At 63.4% G+C, this 24,388-nt stretch overlaps 2 protein-coding genes across 5 annotated transcripts in view; one reads left to right on the top strand and one right to left on the bottom strand.

The window, feature by feature from the left end:
- Positions 1-24,388, bottom strand: part of DEAF1 (DEAF1 transcription factor) — a 31,305-nt gene that overhangs the window by 3,271 nt on the left and 3,646 nt on the right. The window contains exons 1-11 of one of the 3 annotated variants that reach the window (XM_025991520.2): positions 17,634-18,035; positions 15,518-15,615; positions 13,900-14,029; positions 13,323-13,469; positions 12,848-12,987; positions 12,308-12,373; positions 9,359-9,485; positions 8,316-8,444; positions 7,918-8,046; positions 7,488-7,735; positions 1,493-1,582 (exon numbers count right to left, since the gene is read on the bottom strand). In XM_025991520.2, coding sequence (XP_025847305.2) covers positions 1,493-1,582; positions 7,488-7,735; positions 7,918-8,046; positions 8,316-8,444; positions 9,359-9,485; positions 12,308-12,373; positions 12,848-12,987; positions 13,323-13,469; positions 13,900-14,029; positions 15,518-15,615; positions 17,634-17,922 — 1,593 coding nt within the window. In that variant the 5' untranslated portion in view covers positions 17,923-18,035. Of the gene's footprint in view, positions 1-1,492; positions 1,583-7,487; positions 7,736-7,917; positions 8,047-8,315; positions 8,445-9,358; positions 9,486-12,307; positions 12,374-12,847; positions 12,988-13,322; positions 13,470-13,899; positions 14,030-15,517; positions 15,616-17,633; positions 18,036-24,388 lie in introns of those variants that run through there. The other 2 variants (XM_025991521.2, XM_072759199.1) reach the window with 2 other exon arrangements.
- TMEM80 (transmembrane protein 80) lies at positions 18,345-24,320 on the top strand. Of its 2 annotated transcripts, XM_072759209.1 has the most exons (6): positions 18,772-18,803; positions 19,233-19,332; positions 21,063-21,082; positions 21,710-21,803; positions 21,900-21,992; positions 23,631-24,320. In XM_072759209.1, exons 4-6 carry the CDS (start codon positions 21,731-21,733, stop codon positions 23,834-23,836), a joined length of 372 nt encoding a protein of 123 aa, XP_072615310.1. In that variant the 5' UTR covers positions 18,772-18,803; positions 19,233-19,332; positions 21,063-21,082; positions 21,710-21,730; the 3' UTR covers positions 23,837-24,320. The 2 variants fall into 2 exon arrangements, with proteins under 2 accessions (XP_072615309.1, XP_072615310.1); XM_072759208.1 differs by lacking the exon at positions 19,233-19,332 and having other exon boundaries at positions 18,345-18,803.

Raw genomic sequence — 24,388 nt, 5'->3', positions numbered from 1 at the left:
ATGAGCCGAGACTGCACAGCACGGGTCCTGCCACCGGCGCACCCACGGAAGGCAATCTAGAGTGGGGTCACGGTTCCTGGCGGCTGGGGAGGGCCCAGGGTGCTTCAGGGGAGACGAGCGGATCGAAGACGGAACCGCGGTATTTGCACAACTGCGGTGGACGTTTTGAAACATCAGCGAATGGTGCCCTGAGATGGGCGAGGGCTGCTGCGTGGCCGTTACACCTCCGCGAAGACGACCGCCGTGCAGGACATGGTTATGCTGTGGGGCGGGGGCCAACCCACGGCTGTCACGCCCGTGCCCCCTTCCCAGGGGCACAGAGCACTGCAGGTGGCCCTCAGGGCGACACCGCGAGCTCAGGCTCCCGTCTCCTCCAACCCCGTCTAGTGCTCACTTTGGGTCCAACGTGAGAATTACGGTTTTTAAAATTATTTTTATATCAGTTTATGTAAATACGCCCAGAGCACGTCTTCATGGACACAGTTTGCAGCATCCACGCCAGAAGGGAGTTCTGACAGCCACACGGAGCCGCGGGTGGAACCCACCCGGGTCACAACAGAACCAACCCGCGGACCCTCCTGTGCGCTCACACTCAGGGAAGGTGCCGGGAACCAGCCTGGGCCCACCTCCCTCCTGCCCACACCGCGTGGGTTCCCGCGCTGCCCTGAGCACAGGCCGCTGCCCCAAGGTGCCCCTTCCTCGGTGCAAAATCCTGACACATTGTTAGGGGAGAGCAGACTTGGAGTCCTAGGTCCTAAACCTCTGGACGGACAGACAGCCGGACAGGCCAGCCAGCGACAGACGGGCCAGGGGCTTACGGGTGCAGCTGGGAGGCAGGTCTGGCCCCATGACGCACCGCGGGCCACCAAGGTGTTGGGTGCAGGATGCTGTCAGGCACCGTCCGGGGTGGCACCAGGTTGTTGGGGCCCCAGGAGACGTGCCAATGCCCCATCCTCCCCGCGGGGTGGCCCCAGGCACCCGCACTCGCTGGATTCGCCGGGTGCCCATCACGCCCCCTCCCGTGCCCAGCACCTGCCACACCCGCGACATTTGGCTGGGAAGCGAGGGCCTGGTGGGGACAGCGCCGTCAGTGGGCACAGGTGCGCCTGGGAAAGGCGGCGGGAGGTCGACGGGCCTGCCAAGCGCCCCCAGCACAGTGCACTACGGCTCCTCGTGGCTGCTCGCAGCTCCCCGTGCCTCGAATGCCCCTGACCTACAACCCCCACCGGAAATGCTGGCGAGCCGTGGAAACAGAGCCGCCTTCTGGGCCCCAGGCCCAAGCGCCTGGGGCTGGGAGGCGTGGGCAGGGGCAGCCTCGGGGCAGGACGCCCCCCCCCCCCCGGGGCCTGGCCACAGTACCCGCCACGGGGGCTTCTCTGGGGCTTGCAGGGAGTCCCCAGACACCGGGCACGCAGGATGCAGCGGACAGGCCGCTGCGGGGGCAGGCGGGGGGCCTCCTGTGACAGCGAGGGGCACAGGGGCGAGGACCCACCTTGCGCTGGCAGAAAGTCGAGCAGTAGTTGACTTTGTGGCAGCCGGTGCACTCGCTCAGGGCCTCCCGGCCACAGTTGACACAGGACTGCTGGAAGAAGGACACAGGCTGGTCAGTGTCACGGGGCCGCTCCCGGTCAGACGGCCGGCACCTGCAACGCCCGCCCCGCTCCCCCTGCACCGGGGTCTCCTCCAGGCTCTGGGCGCCCAGTCCCCGGTACCGCTGCCCGCGCCTGGGCAGACGGAGCACATTTCTGGATGCCTGGCACCAGCCGCCACGTGCGCCCCAGCACGGCCAGTCTCTACGGTTCCCGGAAACATTCGCTTTGCCAGCTCTCCAAATAACCTAGGATCCACGCGGTAGGTCACCCGCCCACACCTGAGGGCAGTGGCGTGGCCAAAGCGGTGCCGCGGGGCTGCGGGCTCCCCCGCCCACCCTCGGCCCTATGCTTCTCCGCTCGTGAAACCACCCCCGCCGTGCACTTGCTCCCTTCCAGACATGAGCGTCACCTGGAATCCAGGGTGTCATGGAGCTCGCACCCGCCTCCGCCTCGTAGGACACAATACCGGGAGGAAAGAAGGGAAGGGCCGCCCGTAACCTCGTACGAAAATGCCCCGGGGGAGCAGGGCGTCCCCGGACTGCACCGCACCTGAGTGAGGCCCTCGCAGAGGGGAGGCTCCGCAGGAAGGTGCCCACGCACACTGCACACCCACGGCGTGCCCAGCGGGGTTGGGGGAGGCGGAGAGCTTCCGAATGGAACCAACACGTCGGGATGAAGCCAGAGCGGGGCTGCGCCTCCAGCACGCGTGCCTTCAGCTCCGCGGCCTGCCCCGCACACCGTGGGGGAATTATCATTTAGCCAAAAACAATGCAGTGATTGGCACTGGACTGAGCCATGGCGACATGGACCCGGCCCTTCAGCTACAGAGACGGACAGATGAAGACAGAAACACGGGGCAGTCTGCACACGCGAGGTGTTGTCGAGGGGCCCAGAAGCTACGACGCCCCTGCGGCCCCGGGACTTGGTTCCCCAGACCATCCTCCAGTGGAGGGACCGGGGCTCCTGGGTCTGCAGGGTCGTCCAGTGCCAGGAAGCGCCTGGAGGGGCCAGGCCGGAGCCCCCACCCAGAGCCCCCACCTGGCAAAGGCACAAACACATGAGCAAAATAAGGCACGCAGGCCTCAGGTCTAACGCAGAGGATAAAACACAGGCAAAGGAGCCCAGGCCAACACGGACAAACATGGGAAAACAGCCTCTGATGCAGAATTCCAAAAATCCACCGAGATCCTGCACCCACTGCATGGTGCCCCAGGAGGGGACGGGATGGGACCCAGGTGCACCCCAGGAGGTACGGGCACAGTGGCTCCATGTGCAAAGGGGAAAGTCACCTTTGGAGGAGAAACGCACAGCCGGGACGCACCCCCCAAATGCCTATGCTCAGCCTCTGGGGCCGGGCCCACTGGGGTCATGTCAGGTCACGAGGAGGGGCCCCGAGGGGACAGTGCCCTGGAGAAAACACACCAGAGAGCCCCTTGTGCCCCGATGAGGGTGGGGGGGTCTGAGCCGGGAAGAGGCCCCTCCAGGACCCGCCCTGTGCCCCCACAGGCACCCTGCCTCCACCCCGGCCCCGCTGACCGTCCAGGCGCAGGTGCTACACGGAGCCCTTACCCACGAGCACGACCAGCGCGCGGCTAGGCCGGGAGCAGCGGGCCCGCCCCAGGGCCGTGCCAGGGGCCTAGCACCCCCAGGCCTCCAGCCAGCCTCTGCTGGACGCTGTGCCCTTGACGGGAGGCATCTGCTCTTCTGCCCTGTTTAATCTCTGCTGAGCTAATCACGCACGAATGCAAGTGACTCGTGATGAAAAATGCGAAATCCTGAATTGCCTCTGCTGGGCGGAATTTGATTTTTCTTGTAATTCCAAATAAACTGTCAAAGCAGGGAGTCTGGCCCACGGAGCTGAGGCAGGTTGAGCCACCGCCTCCTGACCCCTACGGCCTTCCCAGGTCGTGTGTCCCCCGACCCCCCAACGCTCCTGGGGCTCCACCAGGGTCTTCCAGTCCAACAGGCGGCAGCGTTGGCCTTTCCCACCCGGCTGGCGCTCGCCCACGGTCATCACCCCGTGGGACCACCTGCGATGGCGGCAGCCCGGGCGAGACCTGTGTCCACACAGGTTTGACCTGACGTCAAACACCCCATGGCAAGTCCTCAGCACAAAGCCCCTTGGCGCTCTCCCTGCGGCAGAGCCTGGACGGTCATGGCCCTGCCCGCCCCACCGCGGCTCGAGTGGGGGCCTTCCCGCCCTCCTGCACCCCTCCAGGCCGCACAACGTCCCCCAGAACGTGCTCCCACGGGGTCTCGTGCAGGCGGGGGCCCCTCGTGTCACTGGAGCCCAGCGTCCAGGTGTGGCTGCCCCTGTGAGCAGAACTGGGGTCTGTGCGTGAGGTCTGCAGGCTATCTGCAGGCCAGAGCCCCGCGGCGTCCCCCTCACCCCCCAGCCCTGGATCACGCGCTGGTTCGCCGTGACCTTCTGCAGGAACGCAGCCCCTCTGCGGCTGTGGACAAAGCACAGACTTGCCTGGCTCCAAGTCCGCAGGCACAGGATGTGGGCGGGGGATTGGTGTGGGGAGGGGAGGCGTGGGGGACAGGGAGGCCCAGGAGCGGCCCTCCCATTAGAACACTTCATGTTCTGCCGCCCCATGTGATGGGAAGGATGAAGGGATTTTGTGTCGAGTTTTTTTCTTTAAAAAAATATGCAAAATTATAAATAAAACCCAAAGCCCCGCCTTGCAGAGTGGCGACCTCACCAATCCAGCCCCGGGCAAGACACTGGCCCCGTGTCATCAACGTCTCGCGATGGGAATTCAGCTTCTGGACCCTCTGAGTGAGACCTGGGAGCCTGGGACCTCATGCTTGTGGGAGGCAAAACACGCAGCAGCCCCGCACCAAGCTCCCGCCAAGCTCTGCACCCCCTGAAGGTTGCTGCGACCCCCGGCACGGGGTAAAGGACCTCCACTGTGTCTTCCTGTCTTTCACGCCCGTCCCGTTTGTCACTGGAGAATTCTTACAAGGAGAGAAAATGTGGCTACGTCATGTACAAATTTTACTCTGAAAAAAAAATCCACAAAAATCACCAATGAAAAATCAAAAACTAGAAGAATGCTCTCCCTACACATGTCCTCACCAGAGTGAAGCTGCGACTCCGGCGTGAGGAGTGCTGTCAGGAGCTGCGTCCTGGGCCGGGCAGCGGGGGTGGGGTGGGGGGGGGAGCGCAAGGAGCACAGGGTGTCCCCAACACTGGTCTCCGTTGGTCAAGCCCAGGTGGGATGCCGACCAGGCCACCGGCCGGGACGCCACAGCCCAGCGATCGTCCTGATAAGAGCACGAATGGCTGTTTCCAATCAATGCTTCTGTGCAGTTTGAATCAGCAAGACACTGATTCCTTCCGTTTCATCCCCTAGACACCGTCCAGCCAGCTGTGCAGGCGTTGCTCCTCCCCAGAAGGACGCTGCTGGACAGTTGGATGACCAGCCGTGGGGACGGCTGCTGCGCTGTGCGAGGCCCGGGCTCCAGGACACAGGGGAGGACCATGCTGTCTTCACAGCTCACATGCCCTCCTCACCCTCTAAAATGATCCCCAGGCCCCTTGTGCCTGGGGAGAGGCACCTGTGTTCGGCCCCTCAAGCAGGACCTGCTGCCTTGGTAGGGGATCCAATGAACAACCGTAACTTCTACTTCTTACAATCATATTCCCTTTATAAAACTGCTTTTTTAAAAATTAAAGACAGTCCACACCCAGAGAGGCCTCTGAAATCAAGAGGCAGACGTTTCCCTGAGTGAATCCCCAGGCACCCCTGAAACACTTTTTCTGAGGAAACGCAAATAACCAATTTAAACGTGGGCAGAGGTGTAGAGACAGCACCACATAGACACGCGGGTGGTCACGCCCCACGACAGCAGGTCCCCGAGGGGGTGCACAAGCACTGGCCGGGGCCTCACCACCCTCAGCGCCCCGGTCAGCACACGGCAACATGAGCAGCTGCAGCAGCAGAGAAACGGGGCTGTGCGAGGAGCTGTCCACGGTGAGGAACCAAGACCCCACGGCAACCCGGCTCTGTGTTTCCCTAGCCCGTTGCCTCCACGGGTCTGCTGGGGCCTTGTGGACGGGAGGGTCTCCCGGGGAGCTAAGCCCTGGACGCAGTGACCTGCCTGTAAGAGCGCCCCCCACGTGAGCCATCTGTCCCAGAGTGCGCCCCCACGTCCCCCTCCGCGCTCCAGCGCCCCACGCGTGCCCACGTCCCCCTCCGTGCTCCAGCGCTCCACGCGCCCCCACCTGCCCCTCTGCAACCAGAGGTCTGCTCCACCGCCCACGTGCTCCTTCCCAAGGAAGTCACTTGGCCAGTTTCCCCCCACGCGTCTGCCTCACCACCCACCCAGGCGCTTCCCCATGTGGCCGTGGGTCCGCGGGGCGGCCTCCTGGCTCCAGGGAGCTGCCAGCGCACCTGCCACACCACCACCGTCCCCCTCCACGGGTGTAACCGCACCGCGGGAAAGCAAACGCTTTGCCCTGACCGCCAGACACGGACGGGGTCCCGCGGCAGCCAGAGACCGAGGCAGGGCCGCACGACGGGGTGGGGTCCTCAAGGCGCTGGGGCGGCCTGCGTGGGCCCAAGGGCCTCAGGCGCAGCCCACGCACAGCGGCCTGTGCCCCAGAGACGCCGGGGAGGTCCGCACCTGCAGCTCTGCACCTGCCGCCGGGCCGGACCGCACTAGCGGCACCACGGGGTCTCTGACCGGGCCGGGATTCGGTTGGAGACCAACGACACTAAGAAGCCTAGAAAAGTCTCAAAGGTTTGAGAACCTCGCAGTCGTTGTCTTTGGGTAAAAAGATCAAGGTTTTTCTCTGCTTTTCTCTTTTCTATAAAATTCATTGTCGATTATTAGTTTAGAATTATAATTTTTTAAAAAATGTTTTACATTTATTTCCTTCAGGAAGAGAGTAGCACTTTGCTTGTTTGGAAAAGCAAAATTAGGAGATCATTAAAAAAATTCAGAACCAGGACGCCTCGGGGGTCTCAGTGGTTGAGCGGCTGCCTAAGCTCAGGTCAGGATCCTGGGAGCCTGCTTCTCTCTCTCTCTCTCTCTCTCTGTGTCTCTCATGAATAAATACATAGAATATTAAAAATAATATTAATAAAAAGTTAAGAACTTGAAAAACTTTCCTTTCCTCTGATCTACAAAAAGAATAAACGAACAGAAATTTTCACATATAGATTTGATGGAAAAATCAATCTGAGTTTTGTTTAGAAACCAAGTCCACCTGGACTGTAAGGGGGAAAAGCTTCTGTTAAGAACACAGCACGGGGGGCGCCGGGGGCTCAGTCAGTGAAGCATCTGCCGTCAGCTCAGGTCATGACCCCAGAGTCCTGGGATCGAGTCCCACGTAGACTCCCTGCTCAGGGCAGTCTGTCCCCCACCCCCCGGGCTCTCAGTCTAATACATAAACTCTTAAACAACAAACCCGCGTGGCCGGCGCACCCCAGCCTCCACCTCCACCCTTGCGCATCGCAGCTGGCTTGCAGACCATCTCCGGGGCCACGCTGAGCTACGCCAGGTTGGGGTCAGGCCCCTGCGGAGCGAAGACACCATCAGCGACCTGAAGGACACACGAAAAGCCAGCGGGGCTGAGCCCCTCTCTGTGCTGCAGCAACAAGCTGCCATGGGAAAGTGCCGTGTCCCGATGCTCCATGAACCCAGACGCCACACTCAGGATCCTACTTCTGAAGAATGTGCTGGAAGCTGAAAGGAAAATGCCCATGCCGGCACCCCTGGGGCCGGGAAGACGCACATGTCCCACCAGACAGCCCGAAGGTGCCTCTCCAAACTCAACAGAACCCGAGGCACGTCTTCACCGGCTGCCAGAAGTCTGAAAGGACACTCACGTCCGAGACAGGTGAGTGTCCAGCAACACGTGTGCACAGGCCGACCGGCTCCTACCTCCTTGCGCTCTGTATCTGCCTGGACTCGGGCCTGGGCCACGGCGGCTTCCCGGTACGAGCTGGCCTGCTTGGCCTGTTCAAACAGCGTCTTAAGTTGCTGCGCCGTACTCAGCAGGGAGTTGACCATCTCCTCCAGGTACAGCCAGCTCCGCTGCTCGGACATTTCCAGCCCGTTCACCACGGCGGGGGACACGGCTTTGGTGGGAGTGGAGGGGGGGACCGCCAAGGCTGGCAGGGAGGTCAGCACTGCAATGGGGGGAAAGCAAGATAAAACAAGAAATCAACACACTTTCTCCAATGGAACTTCTCCTTAAATGTTGAAAAGCATGGAGGCGCCGTCGTGACCGCACGACACCCCCAAGACGTCCTGGAGGATGGGGAGACGGTCCTAGGGTCACAGCACCGTGAGCGTGAACTCTCGGACCAACCTATTTTGGGATGAGACGTTGGCAACGCGGCTTCTGGAAATGGCGCGATCTGACAGCTGTCCTGGTAGCCAGGGTAGTGGGGCTCCGGATGGCCGACCCTGCACGGGGGCTGCACACCTGCCTCTTGCACTGTCGGGGACCAGAGGAACAAGACAGCCAGGTGACCCGACATCTCGGGTGTCTGCAGCTGCACCACCCACGGGGAGTCTGCCAAGAAGCTGGGGGGCATACAGGTCACCGTAGAGTCCCCACGGTCAGTCCCCTCCCCCACATCTCCACCTTCTGGCCGTGGCTCCTGGGGCTCGTGTGCACGACTGGCGGAGGGCAGCAGTGGGCAGACACCCACCGACCCGCACCCCGGGCCTGCCCAGCCGCGGGCGGTGCCGAGGACAACCCACCCGTGGCTCCCGCGAAGACGTCGCCCTGGGCTGGGCTCTCGGAGATGACGGCGGTAGCCTCCACGGTGGATGCCCGGTCAAAGGTCAGCGCGCCCGAGGTAGTGATCTGTCCTGAGGGGGTCACGGTGACTGGAAAAGCAGAAGCACTTTTTACCACTGGGCTCGCCCAGGGCACATGCCCCAGGCACCTCTGCAAGGGCGGGCAGAGGCCCGTGTTGCCTTGCAGGGGACTCGGGAGAGGGGGGGCGGCATGGACGGCGGGCTCTCGGTGACCCCGCACGGCTGACCCGGCAACGGAGGCAGGAACTGCCTCAGCAGAAAACATAACCCCCAGCACTTCTGCTGCTGCGTTACCTCGGGGACCTCCCCCCCACTCCACTGCACCTGCAGGTGCTCCCGGCCCCCCCCCAGTCCATCTACAGGTGCTCCCAGGACCGCCCCCCCACTCCACCTCACCTGCAGGTGCTCCCCAGGGCCTGCCCCCACTCCAACCCACCAGCAGATGCTCCTGGCCCCCCAACCCGACCCCGCCTACAAGTGCTCCCATCCCTCCAACCCAACCCCACCTACAAGTGTTCCCATCCCCCCGACTCTGCCCCACCTGCAGGTGCTTCCAGGTCACCCTGAGTTCACACCCTCTGCGGGCACCTAGCACAGGTGTTCACTGCTGGCACGTTGCCCGCAAGACTGCCCTGCCCCATCTGTAAATCCCTGTGGCCCATTCTGCGGTTCAGCCAGGCTTTCTGTCTGTCCTCCCGTGTGCGAGACAACACTGTGGGCCACACACGGGCAGGCACATGCCTAGGGCTGTGAAGACCAAGACCCTAGAACCTTCACTGAGAGGGTGGTCCCACGACGCCCCTATCAAGCAGGCGCTGCTCTGGTTTGTGTCACGAAGAAATACATGCAGGGCACACGCGAAGGAGTCTATGGAGATGAGGGAGCCCCCCGAGGGGCACCCAGAGGGTGTCCGCTGCTCTGAACAGTGAGCCCCAGGGGTCGGAGGGTCAGAGGGGCCGTGGCTGCACCTTGCTCAAACTCACAGGCAGTGGCAGCCGTGGCGGGAAGCAGCGTGATGTTCTTGGGGGGTTCCTTCTTCACAGGGGTTGTGGGCAGCTCGTTCTCCTTCTTGCGCCTTTTGTAGGGGACAAAGAGCCTGACCGGACCACTCTGCGGGGAGAGGCACAGTGAGCAGGGAGGACGAGCTGCCCCACGCCATCTCCCGCCTGCAGCAGCGGCAGCACAGGGCTCATTGAGGAGGGAAGCTGCAAAGACCAGCCTCTCAGGCCCTAAATTCCTTAAAATGACAGAAAGAACATTTTTTAAAATATACGAACAACGCTGTTTGAAAGCAAGAAAAAGCCTCATCAACATATGGAATGTTTAGGAACCACTAGAAGACAAAACAAAGAGGGACTGCTCCAGGAGAAAGGAGAGCCCCCTGCCTGAAACGAGATAACATTCCGGCAGGAAGGAGGGGGCACTGTGGTCCCAGGTCCCTAAGTTCAGGGGAAACCTCAGCCCACCAGCAAGCACAGACCGGCCGGTGATCGTGGGGGGGTTCGCAGGGGGGGCAGGGGGTGCTGGGAACGACGGCTGGAGCATCTCGCTGGGCGTCACTACACTGGGGGCGTGAGACCCATGGGAACCACGGGGACCTCACTGCTGTGGGCCCTTCCACACAATTTTTCACTCAGGTCTTCTATTTTTCAATTCTAGAATTTACACTTAGTTATTTTTTGTAATTCCTATCCTGTTGTGGATATTCTCCAACTGTGGAGACGCTCCTGCTGGGCTCCGAGCAAGGGAGGCGGGACCCCCCTGGCTGGATCCGCAGTGGGGGGGGGGGGGTCGTGGGGGCCCTGATCCGAGGGGTCCCGGGTTGGCTCCCTCTGCCGTGGGAAACTCGGCACCACGCCTGCTGCCAGCGGGCCTCGCCCGGGATGTCCAGTCTCAGAGCCAGGAGAAAACTTGTTTCCGGGGTCGAAGGCCCCGCCCCGTCGGTGGGGCCCTGCGGCGGCCGCCTGAGCAGACACCTTCCGTGGTTCTTCAGACGGGTTCCCTCAGTTCTGTGAACGCAGACGGGGCCGGGAGGCCTTGGGCCCAGCGACGTCTGGGCCGTATCGGCCGCTGCTTTTCTTCTGCGTGCCTCGCGCTTTCTGTTTCTTTGCGTCTGACGTGTTCTAGCAACACGGAGATGCACGTCCACCAGCGTTGCTGCAGAGCCGGGGCAGCCCCCGTGACTGTCAGCGCGGTGGCTCTGGGCAGGGCCTCCCCAGCGTGGACCTCCCCCCGGAAGCCGGGGGGATGCTCGGAGGCTGCACGCCCTGCCGCTCGTGGTGGAGCCTGGCCTCGAGAGGCGGGCGCAGGAAGGCAGTGCGCTCTTGCTCACCCGCGACAGCTCGGCCGGGGCTGGTGGGGGGATGCTGCTGCCCCGCTGAGCTTCAGGGAGGCTGGAGCGCAGGTGCACGGGCTCCTTACTGCCGCCCTCGCGGGGAAGAACCGAGGCGTTAGAGTCACCAAGTTCTAGTTCACGGACTGTGCCTGTGGTTTCACGTCTGGGAAATCCGAGGCCATGAAGTTTTCCCATTTTCTTCCAAAACCGGTAGTTTTCTGTTTCGGATAAATCTAAATCTGTGGCCCATTTTACAGTCGTCTGTGTATACAGCGGGTGTCTAGGCCCTGGGCCATCTGGTTGTGTCAGTAGCTGGTGTGCGAGTGCATGCAGGCCTCTTGCTCCATGGACACATCTTCACGATGACAGCAGCGGACAGGGCTTAACCGGCGTGCGCTGGGACTCCTCCAATTTGTCATTTTCTCAAAGTTACTTTGGCTGTCCTATTTCCTTTACCTTTTCATATAAATTTTAAAATTAGCTTGTTTAAAGCTCCGAAGAACCCCATGGGAAGAACCGGCGGCTCCGCGCTGCCCGCCACCCCGCAGGCTTCTCCGACCCCCCCCACGGCACCTTCCAGGGTTTTCATACTCGGAGTCGGTACACGTTCTGTTAGATTGACACGTATTTCAGCGTTTTGGAGTAGTTGCAAATCACTCTACCAAGTATCCTCACCCTCTGCACGGAATGAGTTCCTTCTTACGGCACGTCTCTCCCTACGAGATCCCCGAGAATCTCACGACCAGCTTCTCCAGGTGAACTTTAAAGTCATTTAATTTTCATAGAAATATCCCATCGTCGATGCCATTAGATTCACGTTTAGTCCTTACACGAACTAGACAATTTTAGAATGTTTCACTTTTCCACCCAAGAATATGACGTCTCTCCAATTGAATGTTCTTTCGTATCTTCTAATGATTAACCAGAGGAGTATTCAAAATAAAATCAGGAAACCTCATTAAGCAGCTTTTAAAATTTGAATACATTTTAAAACAGAATTCAATGCTAAGAAAGGCTGAAACGAGACTGGGATATTCATACGTTACAGACCAGTATCACGGTTTTGAAAACAACACAGCAGCACATGTGAAAATCCATGAAAAATAGTTATTCTTTTCAAGACTAACTCCTTGAGAAAGATCTAGGATAAAGAAGTATTTCAAAGAACATTAAAGGCCTTATAAATAACTTCAACGTGGTATTTTTAAGAAGTAACATTTAAAAACATAGATTATGAAAAAGCACGTTATGAAAAAGCACGTATATGCTTCTCACAACCATAAAAAGAAAGCGTGTGTCTGGTCTTGGGGTTACGATGGTGACGTTGCAGGGGCTTTCTGTGTTCAGACAAGCCCCGTCCGCGTGCTCCGGCCGCCCCGTGGGGCCAGCCTCGCACACCCCCGAGGGCCCCAGAGGAACGTCGGAAAGCCAGAATTTGAGTGAGAATCTGAGCTATGCTGTGGGGCACCAGGGACACGGGGACGCGTGCGCAGCAGTGGGAGCAGGACGGGGCGGGGCAGGGGGCTGAGGGTCGAAGTGCCTGCAAGCAGACAGCTGCTCAGCGAGCCTGACGACCGGTCACCTCCTGGCGACTCACCAAGGTCATGTCGTCACAGCACGCGGCACAGGTGCAAGAGGCAGCATGAGGGTTTAGGATCCCGTCCTGAAAGTCAAGGAGTCCCGCGGTAGGTGGGGAGTCGGCCTCCCGTGTGAGCCATCCACACTAGGGGACAACTAGCTCTGCCACCCGTGAGGTGAGACCCTGTCCCTCCTAGACACTCCGTCCCCACACCTCTGTTCGGCACGAGGCCGTTACTGGGGGCACGGAGAGATTCTACGGGCATGACCTCTCGAGTAACCCCCAAAGCACTAAGCTGGAAACAGCAGTTAGAAGCCCTCTCCTCCTGGGGTGTGTAAACCGAGGCAGAGGGAAGTCAGGCTCTCGGAGGGCACAGGCGCCTTAACTGGAGCTCCCGTGTTGCCTCGTGCACTCCTGGACCACCGCCGTCGGGCGGAGGCGGGTGCCCGGCCCGGGGCCCCAGGGTCTGGGGGCAGAGGACCCATGGCCCACGCCTGGGGAGATACTCCTGCGGCGACGGGAGCCCTGTGCTGAGACATGGGAGGGCGGCCCGCACACCTGAATGAGGCACTGCAGCGGCCTGCCTGCGTAGCGGATGCTCCTCTTCCAGTCTTTGCTGCTGGCTCGTCCCGCCATGGCTTCGAACTCTGTGGGGCTGTACCAGTTCTCGCCCTGCTTGATGCACCGGCCCCGGCCTCCTGAAACGACACGCGGGACCAGCACAGTGGACGTGGGCTGCCCCTCGCACCCGGCTCCCCGCGGACGCCCACCGATGCCAGGGCCCGGCCTGGGCCCACATGCACTCCCCATCCCGTGGACAGCGTCTGGACAGGCTCTGTCCCCGCGCGGCGTCCCCGGCACCGCAGCCCCAAGTAGCCGGCACCGCAGCCCCAAGCAGCCGTGTCACTCGGACCTGGGGACGACTGTCCCCTCCCCGACTGGGCTGGGAACTCGGGCTGTGCCGGTGCCCCGCCTCTCCCCTGCTCCCGACCTCCGCAGGTCAGCACTGCGCCCACAGCCGGCCCCGCCTCACCTGAGCCCAGCCTGCTCTTGAACAGGGTCCCGCTGATGTTGCGGCAGCGCACGGGCAGCTCGCTGTCATACACTGATGGGTCCCAGTTATACTTGGTCCCGCCTCTGTCCTGGCCGGGAGCCGCAGGACTCGCAGGGCACTGAGGGCCTTGGGCAGAGGCAGTGTGGTGAGACTCGGGGCGCCAGGCACGCCCCCGGCCCCCGGGAGGGAACCACCACCCCTCGGACTCTCAGCAGTTCTCCGCGGCCGCCCCCTCCAGCTCTGAGCAGCTCTTTGTCAGCCCGGAAAATCCCACTCTCTCTACTCCACGTTTACACTCCAAATACCCACATAAGTAAGTCAGGGGGCCGGGGGGGGGGGATGCTCAGTGGGTGAAGCCCCTGCCTGAGGCTCAGGTCACGATCCCGGGGTCCTAGGCTCGACCCACGTCGGGCTCCCTGCTCTGTGGGGACTCTGCTCTCTCCCCGTGCCTCTGCCTCCGCCCCAAATAAAATCTTTAAAAGAAATAACTGAGGGAGTCAGCTGCCCACCCCTGTGGCTGACAGGTGCCCGGCAAGCCCGGGGCAGGAGGGCGCACCTGGGGTGAGAGGAGCGGCCGGCCCCTTCAGCCCCGACGTCTCCACGATGCTCCCATCTGTGTGCACCACAATCAGCGTGGCCTTCTCGGTGTTTAGGCTGTCCCCGATCTGCAGCGCCGTCCTGCCAGACTGGAGGAAGGGGCATTCCCTGAGCCGAGTCACAGTGGCGCAGAGCCTGCTGCTGGGTGCAGCGGGATGCGGTCCTCGCTAAGTAAGCACCTCGGCAAGGTGACCCCCCGGCCCCCTGGCCTCTCCTAAACACAGAGCTGAGAACAGGACACACGAGGCTACGCCGGGGTGGCCCTGAGCAAACGCTCTCGACCACGGGCCACGGGCAAGGAACAAAGCCGTCCCCCGGGCACCCTGGAACCAGGAAGTACGCTCACGTCTACTGGGGCAGCTCCTGCCAGGTCACAGGCCTTGAGGGAGGGCGCGGAGAAGTCACAGCTGGGGTCTGGGGCAGGGCTCCCTTCTGGCGCCTGTGCCCCGTGCACAGCTCTGCCCGGGCCACCAGGCACCAGGGCCTCCCACGCCACGGGGCCCCCCAGCCCTGCTGCCACGGGGACAGCACCCATCTCCTCCGCGCCGGCCTGGCCTGGCCCTTCAAGCTGCCCTGCTCCCCGGGTGAGCCACACCCCTCTGGGCCCTGCTGGAGCGGAGACCACCCGCCGTCCCCAGGCACACGCCTCACGGGCCTCTGGCAAACACTTGAGGCTTTGCCCAGACAGCCCTGGGGTAGGCAACACTCCGAGCCATCGGTTCAAACCCAGCATTCTGGGGTGCTCTGATGCTTTCGTGCTGAGAACAGAGCCAATGAGGGCAAACTAAAAAGACCTTTCTTACACCTGAAAATCCAATCAGGGGAAGTGAGCACGTGTTCATCGTGGAGTCGAGGGACCCCCGGGCCCCGAGCATATGCGCACCGGTGCACACGCACCCAGGGCCTGGGCCCCTACACCTGGAGGGTCAACGCCCCAGTAAGGACGTCAACACTGCTTGTGTCTGAATCGCCGAAGACACGCAACCCTCTACCAGGAAAAGAGAATGCTGTGTGTTCCTTTATGAGTCACAAAACACTATCCTTGTTAAGGCCTAGGAGAATACACAGATCCGTAAGACCCAGCTCCTCGTCTGGCTCAGACTAAGTCTGCGGGTCTCCCGACCGCACCCAGGAGGCACCGTCGCTCCCTTCTAGACCCTTCTAGATCAGAGGACAAACCAGAATCTGCAAGAAAGTATCACCTGGCTATCAGCTCGTATGCGTTCCGACGCCCTAGGAAATAAAGCAAGTCTCTTAAATCTGTAGTCTGCTGTCGTAAGAGGGTGAGTTTCTTGTTCGTTCCCATGCCAACGACAGTAACTTTGCTTCCAGGGATACAGCATCCCAGGTGTGCGATCAAGGCCATAAACAGACCCTAACTAGTGGTCCTGGCAAGGCTGCAGGGGGGTCCCCCGTGTGCGGTCATCTGGCAGGGACAGGAGACACGAGCACGGCCTGAGGGCAGAGCAGCAGCCGCAGCCCTCCCAGCGCCAGGGAACCCAGGGCGGGCCTCTGGGCGAGCCCGGGCTCGGGAAGACCTCTGGGGTCGGGGGAAGAGTGTCGGCAGGGCGGCTTACCAGAACGTGTCCCGAGAGGGAGGCGGCGTTCGCCACGGACGTGGTGAAGACGTTGTCTGCGGAGGCACCCACGTTGGCCACGGTCACAGTGGTCACCTCTGCAACACAGGAGCCTGACTCGGCGCACGCTCAGAGCCAGAGGCCTGCCCTGAGCCCCAGAACAGCATCTCTCAATCAGGTGCCTGCACTGCCAACAAGGGACTCTCACTCAGCACTTCCCACCCACAGCCTAGGTGACCTGGGTCCTCACCCCCACCCCCGCCAGGCCCCATCAAGACAGCAGCAGGCCTGGCCAGACCGCCCCCGGGCTTCTCGCACCCTTTTAGGAGGAAACCATACAGCAAGGCTGCACACCCTGTGATCACCCTGCGAGCAGACACCCGCGGTGCCAGCGACACACAGTCCCCCCTTTACTGGCTGCCCCTCCAGGTCGGCACAGGGCAAGGCAGGTCCCCATCCTCCCTCACCGCCCCCCTCCTGCTTTCCTTCCGGGCCCGGTCCGGGCTGGGCTGTGGGCCCCCTGGACCACCCAGCACTCTAGCACAGCCAGTGCCTAGACAGCCTCGGGCACGTGGGGGGTGCTCAGCACCTACCAGCCTGTCCCAAGAGGCCAGCACCCACCAAACTGCACTGAGACACCTGCGGCCCGTCTGCATCCTCCACCAGACAACGCGCCGTGTCCCCAGCCGAGGAGAGTCCTGTCTGAGCACACTCCACTGGGCCCAGCAGCTGCGTGCCTGGAGGCGGCGGCCTCAGACGGGCAGCAGGTCCCCAAGTTACTTCCCCCGGGAAACTACCTGACCTCGGAACGTCCCACAGGAAAGCTGTACTGCTTTCACACATGCAAAAACACAGCGATGCAATTTCCAGGAAAAACATTTCTCTGAGGCCATGAGGAATAGTAACCCATTCCTTTTCTGCATCCAAAACAACATGCAAAAAAACACAAAAACCTGAAGAAACACTTCATGGTCCGTAAAATCCCAACATTAAACCAGTTTAGCTACGAGAACCAAAGGCTCCAGCAGCCACAAAGCCTTATTCCCCGTCCTGCGAGGACGCCAAGCAGCCCACCACAGACGGGCGGCTCAGGGGCCAGCAGGACCTGGCCGGGCACCCAGGACACCAGGACCCAGGAGGCTGCTGTCCGTCCCAGACCTGGAGGCTCCGTGGGGGAGAGTGACAACACGACACTCCACCAGGGCGCCTACACACTCCCGAGTCTTGGAGGGCTGCCGGGGAGCTCCCAGTTGGGGATGGGCACAACCCTGGGAAAGTCTCTACAGCTGTGGGTTGGCAGTGTGGGGAGGCACTACTTCTAAAGGGGGCGCTCTGAGGCTCCCTGGGTCACGACACTTGGCAATGTTCTTTGTGACGAGACACAAAACCACAGGCTTTTCCCTGGGAAAGCAACTGGCCAGGAACACCTTAGTGTGGAGGGAAGATCCATAAACGAAACGGGGCTGGGGAGGCAGGGACAGACCAGCAGGGCAATCTGAGGAGACAACCCACGTGCTGGCCTCTGCTACCAAAGGCCACAGGGCCTCCCAAGCTGGGTGAGCACTGTCCTGCTCCCCAGCTCTCAGGTCACCCCTGAACTGGCCTTTAGCATTCCAGGTGACCAGGCACAGCCACCAGCAGGCCCCTCCAGGCCAGCATCCACATTTGATCCCCACTCCACTAATCCCCCAGCCCCCAGTATCACCAGTGCCAGGGAGACGCAGAGAAAATGGAGCAAGGGACAGGTGCTGAGAAGGTTCTGGAAGGAGCACAGAGTGCTTCACAAGAGGGAGTGAGGCTGGCACAAGGTAAGGAGGTCGGGGAAGAAGTGTGCAGGCTGGTCAGGGCCAGGCTGGTGACACCATACAGGCGTGCAGGAACGTCAGGGCAACGAAGTAGGTGTGAGGCATGCGGGGGGCATGTGCTGGGGGAGCAGAGGCAGGTTGGTCGCTGGAGCGCGGGCAGGGCAGGTGTGTGGGAGGCAGAGCGTGCAGGACAGGTGCGCACGGGGGCACGGGCCAGATGCGCACGGATGCACCGGCCAGGTGGGCAGGTGTGCACGGGTGCACGGGCCAGGTGGGCAGGTGCGCGGGAACCGCGGGCGGGCGGCACTTGCCTGCGAAGGCTGCGGCCGCGGCGGCCTCGTCGGGGCCGGGCAGGGCCTCGGCGCCCATGTCCATGTGCCCGGGCTCGGCGGCCATCACCGCCACGGCCGTCACCCGCCGCGTCTCGCGCTCTGCCTCGGAGTCTCCGTCCTCCTCCGAGTCCTCGTCCCTGCTGAGCACCGGCTCCTCCGCCTCGCCTCCCGCCGCGGCCGCGGCCGCCGCCGCCACAGCGGCCGCGGCCGCCACCGCCGCCGCCTCGGCCAGGCCCAGCTGCTTGGCGGCCGAGTCCGAGTCCTCCATCCGGACTCCGCCGAGCCCGCCCGAAGGCGCCGGCCGGGGCCGCCCGAAGGCCAGGACCGAGCCCGAAGCGCGCAGCGCGAGCAGGGCCGCCCGAGCCGCGCCGAGCCGCGCCGAGCCGCGCCGAGCCGCGCCGAGCCGAGCCGAGCCGAGCCGGGCCGCGCCGAGCCGAGCCGAGCCGAGCCGAGCCGAGCCGAGCCGAGCCGAGCCGAGCCGAGCCGAGCCGAGCCGAGCCGAGGCCGCCCGAAGCTGCCAGCCAAGCCGAGACGACCCGAGGCCGCCCGAACAAGGGCCGAACCGGCACGAAGCGGCCCAGTCGAGACGCGCCGAGGCGGAAGAGTCCGGAACCGAGGAGGGCCGAGGCGGCCCGAAGCGCGGAGCCGAGTCGGTCCGAGGTGGCCCGAGGCAGCACGAGGCCTTCCGACCGGCCCCGCGCTACCCGGCCTCAGCGCCTCGGAGGCCTGCGCGCCCCGTTTCCCCGCAGCGCGGCCGCCGTCTGCGGGGCGGGATCTCGCCGGCCTCCGACGCAGCGCGGCCGGGCCCGGAGACCCTCTCGCTCAGGCTCCGCCCGCCCCGCCGCGAGCGGGAGCCGAGTCCGTCCGAGCGGAGCCGAGCGGAGCCGAGCGGAGCCGAGCGGCCCCGAGCCCGGGACCCCGAGCCTCGGCTCTCCACCTCCTCTTCTACGGAGGCGCCCGAGCGCTGCCGGACGTGCTGAACGGGCCTCGGCCGCGGATCGGAATCGACTCCCGAAGCGCGGCGGCCCCTTCGCGAGCAGAGGCGAAAATGGCCGAAGGGACGCGAAGAGCGTGGAGCCGAGAGGCTGTCGGGATCGCGGCGGACCCGGCGGGCGGGGCCGGGCGGCAAGATGGCCGCCGCGCGGCGAGGTGAGGGCAGGGCCCGGCGGGGGGCTCCGGGGCGGGCGCGGTCCCGCCTCCTCCCGCGGGGACGGACAGGCGGCGGCTCGCGGTCGGGGTCTGGGCGCCCCGCGTCCTCCCGCGGCCCTGCCCCTCGGCGCTGACGCCCGGCTGTGCCGGCCCTGGGGCCCCACCTGCCCCGCTGACCCGGGGGGGACCCCGCGCCCTCCGCTGACCCCGGGGGTGCCCCGTGCCCTCCGCTGACCCCGGGGGTGGCCCCCCATCCCCCCTTCCCCCCGCTGACCCTAGTGGGTGCCCCGTGCCCCTTGACTGGCCCTGGGGGGGTGCCTGTCCCCCTCCGCTGACCCTGGGGGAGGCCCCCATTTCCTCCCCCGACTGACCCTAGTGGGTGCCCCGTGCCCCTCCGCTGACCCCAGGGGGTGCCCCCATCTCCCACAGCCAGCCCTGGCGGGCTGCGTGCGTGCTGCCCTGGACCCCAGCCAGGGGCTCTGAGCGTCCCCCTGGAGCCCGGCCGGCTGTGGCAGCTGCACTGCAGAGGGTGAGGGGCCGGGAGCCCGGGCGGGGGCAGGAGCTTGTCAGTCGAGCTGCTTGTTTGCAGGACTGTGTGCAGGACGCTGGGCAACGTGGGCCTGGGAGAGCTGGCACCGCCCGTGCCCCTCCCGCTGGGCAGCAGAGGCCTCACCAGCTGCAGGCATTGCTCCTGCTGGTGGGGTCACCAGGGTCCCGGCGTCACTGTGTCCGGCACAGGACCAAGCACTCAGCAAACCCGACAGCTCTGGTGTGCACGCGGGTGTAACGGGGAGGCAGGGCAGCAGCGGGCGGCAGCTGTGTGGCTCTCGGCCCCAAATTCCCTCGTCTGGTTCAGAGCCAGGAAGCGCAGCCGGCAGCAGGGCGCTGGGCTCTGGCTCGCGGCCCCCCTCTGCAGAAGGCCCCTGGCAGCGTGCGGTGTCTTCACTTGCTGGAAGGAGAACTCCCCCCAGAACGGAACGGGCCCGTGACGCTGGCATAGCACCTCGGGGCGCACCTGTTCTTCCCAGACACCTGTTCAGGGCCGTATTGTTATTCCTGCAACTCGCTGACGAAAACCGCTCTGTCCCGAGGCCACAGCCACGCTTAGAAGCAGGTCCGAGCTCGGGAAGGAGCCACCCAGACTGCAGCCACCTTCAGCGTTAGTCATTTACGTCCTGTATCACCTAAGGCTTTACGCTACGTTTCCGCTCTGAGCCCCCGCGGTCTGATCTGTGACCGCAGTTGGCTGGCACGTAGGTTTGCGGTGTTTGAAGCCAACCTTCCAGAGAAGAATCAAAAGAGGGAAACCCCACTTGATGTGAAATCCACCCAAGTAACGGCCAGTGTCCAGGCGGCCGAGTTCAGCAGGCCTGGAAAGGCATGGGTGGGTTCTGAGAGCCGGTGCCGGGAACCTGGCGGCGCCCACCTAGCCTCCCGCTCCCTGCCCGGCATGCCGCCCCTGACGCTGGGCTCTGAGTCTGTTCCCGTCCGCGTGCTCACCCGTTTGGGACCCCTGCCAAGCGACACTCCACGGGACGCCTGCATCTGCCCTCACGTCCCCACAAAAACCCACCGCGGCTGAGAGCTCCCCCCGATGGAGCGCGGCCGGCCGTTCGTGCCCCGTCCTGCTTGCTCAAGCCTCCTCCAGGGCCTGTGGCCCAAGTCTGAGTTCTTAGTGGCGTTTCCACCTGTCCCAGTTGTGCCATGAGCGCGCCTCTTGAGACGGGGACCTGCCCCGGGACACGTTTGATTGGAGGATTCGTCAAAGCAAACTCACAATGTGTGATCGCAAAGACTGTTGCAGGGAGAGGGGGTGTCCTTGTGCGATGAGGGGAGAGATGAGGGGAAGCCGGACGCCGCGCGAGGCAGTCCCAGAGGCGCGCCGTTGGAAGAGATGGGGCCGCCACTTCAGGAAGTTCCTGTGTGGGTTTGGGGCCACATGTAAAAGTCCCGAGGAGAGCAACCGACCGCCGTCAGTTACAAAGGAAAAGCCGTGGCTCTGCGTCAGGAAAGGCCCCCTGTGATCCCATGGGGGGCAGGGGGCAGGAAGCAGCAGGCGGGGGCTGTCACCTGCCCGCTCCTCCTGGGGGACGGATGCCGAGCTGCTGGAGGGGACCTGGCCGCCGGCCCGGGGAGAGGGGGCTCTGTCTGCCCGTATGGGGTACAGGGACGAGCCAGGTCCCCCGTCACGCTGGGAATGGCCCGGGGCAGCCCAGCTTAGACCCGGGGCCTCACCGACTCCTGTGCTTTCTCTTGCAGGGAGAGCGTCGTCCACGGTGGTATCCTTCTGCGGTGTCCCCGTGTCCCCAAGGCCGCCCCAGGACGGTCCCCTGCACACCTGAAGACAGCTCCCGAGTTCCTGCTTTCTGCTCCCTTGAGCGCCCGCCCCCGCCTTTTCTATGAGTTCTGAGTAGAAATTCCATTTTGAAGCAGGAGGAACGTTCACTAACAGGTGCGCTGGCTCCGCGCCTCCCCCGCAGCCCTGCGCCTCAAGTGGGGGTCTGGGGGGGTCTGCGTGCCCCCCGCCAGCCGCCCGGAGCAAGAGAGCCCGGACCCCTCACCCTGGACTCCCAGACCCCCTGTACTGCACGTGGACCTAAGGGGTACGGCTCTCAGGGAAGGTTGGTAGATGTTTAACTGCATGAAAAAAGAATATTTTCTTTGAAGAAAATGAAAAAAAGTTTTTCCTGTCCCCGGGGCCCGGGGAAGCCTGGTGCTCCAAGGCTGTCCCGCCCGCGGTCGCCAGGGACAGGCCGGCCCTCCTGCTCCAGGCTAGGACATTTCCCGGGGTGCCAGGAGTCTGGGTGGAAGGCCCGCAGGCAGGGCGCCCCTGAGCACCGGGCGGGTGGCTGCACGGGCAGGGCCCCCGCTGGGTCCCCCCGCGAGTCCTTAACCGCTGCCGCCAGCTCTCGTCCGTGTCTCTGCAAATGCTCCTCTGCCTGAGTGGGGCGTATGATGCCCTGTATTTCTTGGCCACGCTGCTCCTGATCATATATAAAAGTGAGTCCTTGTCGCGGAGGCCCGGGGAGGTGTGCTCGCTGTGGCCCGCAACAGCCCCGTAACTGGGTCCCTGCCCTGTTGCCCACTGTTCTGCAGGTCAGGTTTTCACTTATCCTTATCCTCACCTGGTGCTTGACCTGAGTCTGCTGCTCCTGACAGGGATTCTGGAAGTGGCTCGGTTATATCTTGGTGAGTGGACGCAAGACCACGTAGTATGGGGGCTGCAGACTTCCCAGCCCCCACGCTGGCGGCCTCGAAACAGGCCCCCCTTACAATGGGGTTCTTGGAGTCACTGGTGTCCTCCGCTTGGCCACTTACGGGCTTCGCCGTACGATGTCCTTGAGGATTCGTGTATTCAGAAGCCTCGTTCAAAAGGCAGAACCGCAGCGGCACCAGGGGGAGGGGGGAGCTTACGTGTGGAAGCCTGTCCCCCCGAAGCCACGGGGGAGCAGAGAACGCTGAGGCCAGAACGCAGCCTGGCCAGCTGACCGGGGCCCCGAGTCCCCTCCCCTCCTTCCTTCCCCTGCCCTTGGCCTCAGCAGCCTGGAGGAGAAGCACCTGCAGTTTCCGTCTCGGCCCCAACGGGGCGGCAGGGCCTCCTCCGTCCAGCCCCGGGGCCCATGGGCTGCTCCCCACTGCGTTCTCCGACCACGTGGGCCCCGCCCGGGTGCAGACCTCTGGCCCTCTCTGCCTCCCGCGCCGCCACAGGCCACCCTCCGGCGCTCCGCAGCGGGCGCCCACCGTGTGTAGGAGCACCCACGCGGGAAGAGCTCGTGGTGCCCGACAGCTAGCTCCCCAGCCCTGCACCCCGCCGGGGCACAGCAGCACATCCCGCCCACCTGCACCAGCGACGCCGACGCCCACCAGCGAAGACGCAGGCGCGCGCCCTTGTCACCCCCGCAGCACTGCGGGGGCCTGCGGGCATCGTTGGCGCAGACGAGCCCACGCCCCTGGGGCGGCAGGTGGCGCGGGGCACCAGCTCCCCTCCAGCAGCTGGGGCTCAGCGTTTCCCGTGACTGACCCATTCGTAGAATCCCCAGTTGTGTTTTATGGGTGTGCCCAACGCACTCCAGAATTGCCCTTAGCCCAGAGAAAAATATTTTTGGAAATTTTCTTTTACAGATCTTATTTATTTTGAGAGAGAGAGCAGGAGTGGGAGGAGCAGCAGAGGGAGGAGAGGCAGGCTTCCCACTGAGCAGGGCGCCCCATGTGGGGCTCCATCCCAGGACCCTGAGATCATGCCCTGAGCGAAGGCTGCCCAGGTGCTTTGTTTTTGGAAACTTTAAAAGAAACTTCCTCCACCCACTTGGAATTAGAGAAAGGTGTCAGAAAGCAACTGGGTCCATTTTTAGAAAACCAAGTCCCCTCTCCCGCGCCCACAGCGGACCCAGAGGCAGAGATGGAACATCATGGCTGCAGCTGGCAGTTGCCCTCACGAGGAGAACGCAGCCCCTTGTGGCACTTTGCTTTTTTTTTTTTTTTAATTTTTTATTTATTTATTTATTCATAGAGAGAGAGAGGCAGAGACACAGGCAGAGGGAGAAGCAGGCTCCAGGTCAAGAGCCTGACGTGGGACTCGATCCAGGGTCTCCAGGATCATGCCCTGGGCTGCAGGCGGCGCTAAACCGCTGCGCCACGGGGGCTGCCCATGGCACTTTGCTTTCTGACCGCTCACGCGTGACGTGGTGGCCACAACAGCACCTCTTCCAGGAGGCCCTCAGGCCTGCATCTGGAGGCCGTGCCAGTGATGAGCTGCCGCCCTCCCGGGCACACGCAGGGCTCGGTGGGCGTCCCGGCGCCCACTTGCATGTCTGTTCTGCTCTCCAGGCACCAAGGGCAACTTGACGGAGGCGGAGGTGCCACTGGCCATCAGCCTGGTCCTTACCGCGGGGGGCGCCCTGCTGTCCGCCCACTTCCTTCTCTGGCAGACCCTGGTGCTACGGGCCGACTCCATCCTTGGCGCCACACGCCTGGCGCTGCACGGCCTGGAGGCCGCCCTGCAGCTGGTGGCTGTCGCCGCCTTCGTCAGCTAGGCCGCCGGTGCTCGGCCCCCGGGACGGCTCTGGACGGAGCCCCCGGTTGCTCGGCCATGTGCGCTGGCTCCCTTGGGTGGCCGGGCTGCTGGCCGCGGCCGGGCAGGCTCCGGTGGTGCACGGTGTCGTCGGTGCCATGCGTCTTGCACAACTGCTGGCATCCGCGCTTTCCACGCTGGAGTGCGGGGAGCCAGGGCCCCATGGCTCATGACAGGCCAAGTCCCACGGGACATCCTCTCGGCTTTGCAGCAGAAAGACAAGAACTGCGAGCTGTGTGTGTGCTGGGGGGCCCCCGGTCCCCAGGGCTTCCGCAGGAGGCACTCTGGAGCCCGCCACTGCCCGGCCGCGGGCTGCCCTGTCCTATGGGGCTTGGGGCTCCCAGCGGCTTCCGTCCGTGTGTCTGTCGCGCGTTGTGTTCAGAGTTGCGTATCCAGGTGTTTTCTCTGCCCCATGTTGTCGAAATAAATGTTTCTACCCCCCTGGATTTCTCCCAGCTAAGGACACCTGCCTTCTCGGGGTTCTTTCTGGATCCTCAGGAGCACACCCCACACA

The sequence above is a fragment of the Vulpes vulpes genome, chromosome 5 (genome assembly GCF_048418805.1).
Source record: "Vulpes vulpes isolate BD-2025 chromosome 5, VulVul3, whole genome shotgun sequence".
In the NCBI taxonomy this organism is placed as follows: domain Eukaryota; kingdom Metazoa; phylum Chordata; class Mammalia; order Carnivora; family Canidae; genus Vulpes; species Vulpes vulpes.
This window is presented reverse-complemented; position numbering and strand designations above follow the sequence as displayed.

Excerpts from the sequence above, each read along its gene's own strand:
- TMEM80 (XM_072759208.1), top strand. Across the intron at positions 21,804-21,899 it reads GCTCCTGATCATATATAAAA|GTCAGGTTTTCACTTATCCT; the intron begins GTGAGTCCTTGT and ends ACTGTTCTGCAG. Across the intron at positions 21,993-23,630 it reads AGTGGCTCGGTTATATCTTG|GCACCAAGGGCAACTTGACG; the intron begins GTGAGTGGACGC and ends TCTGCTCTCCAG.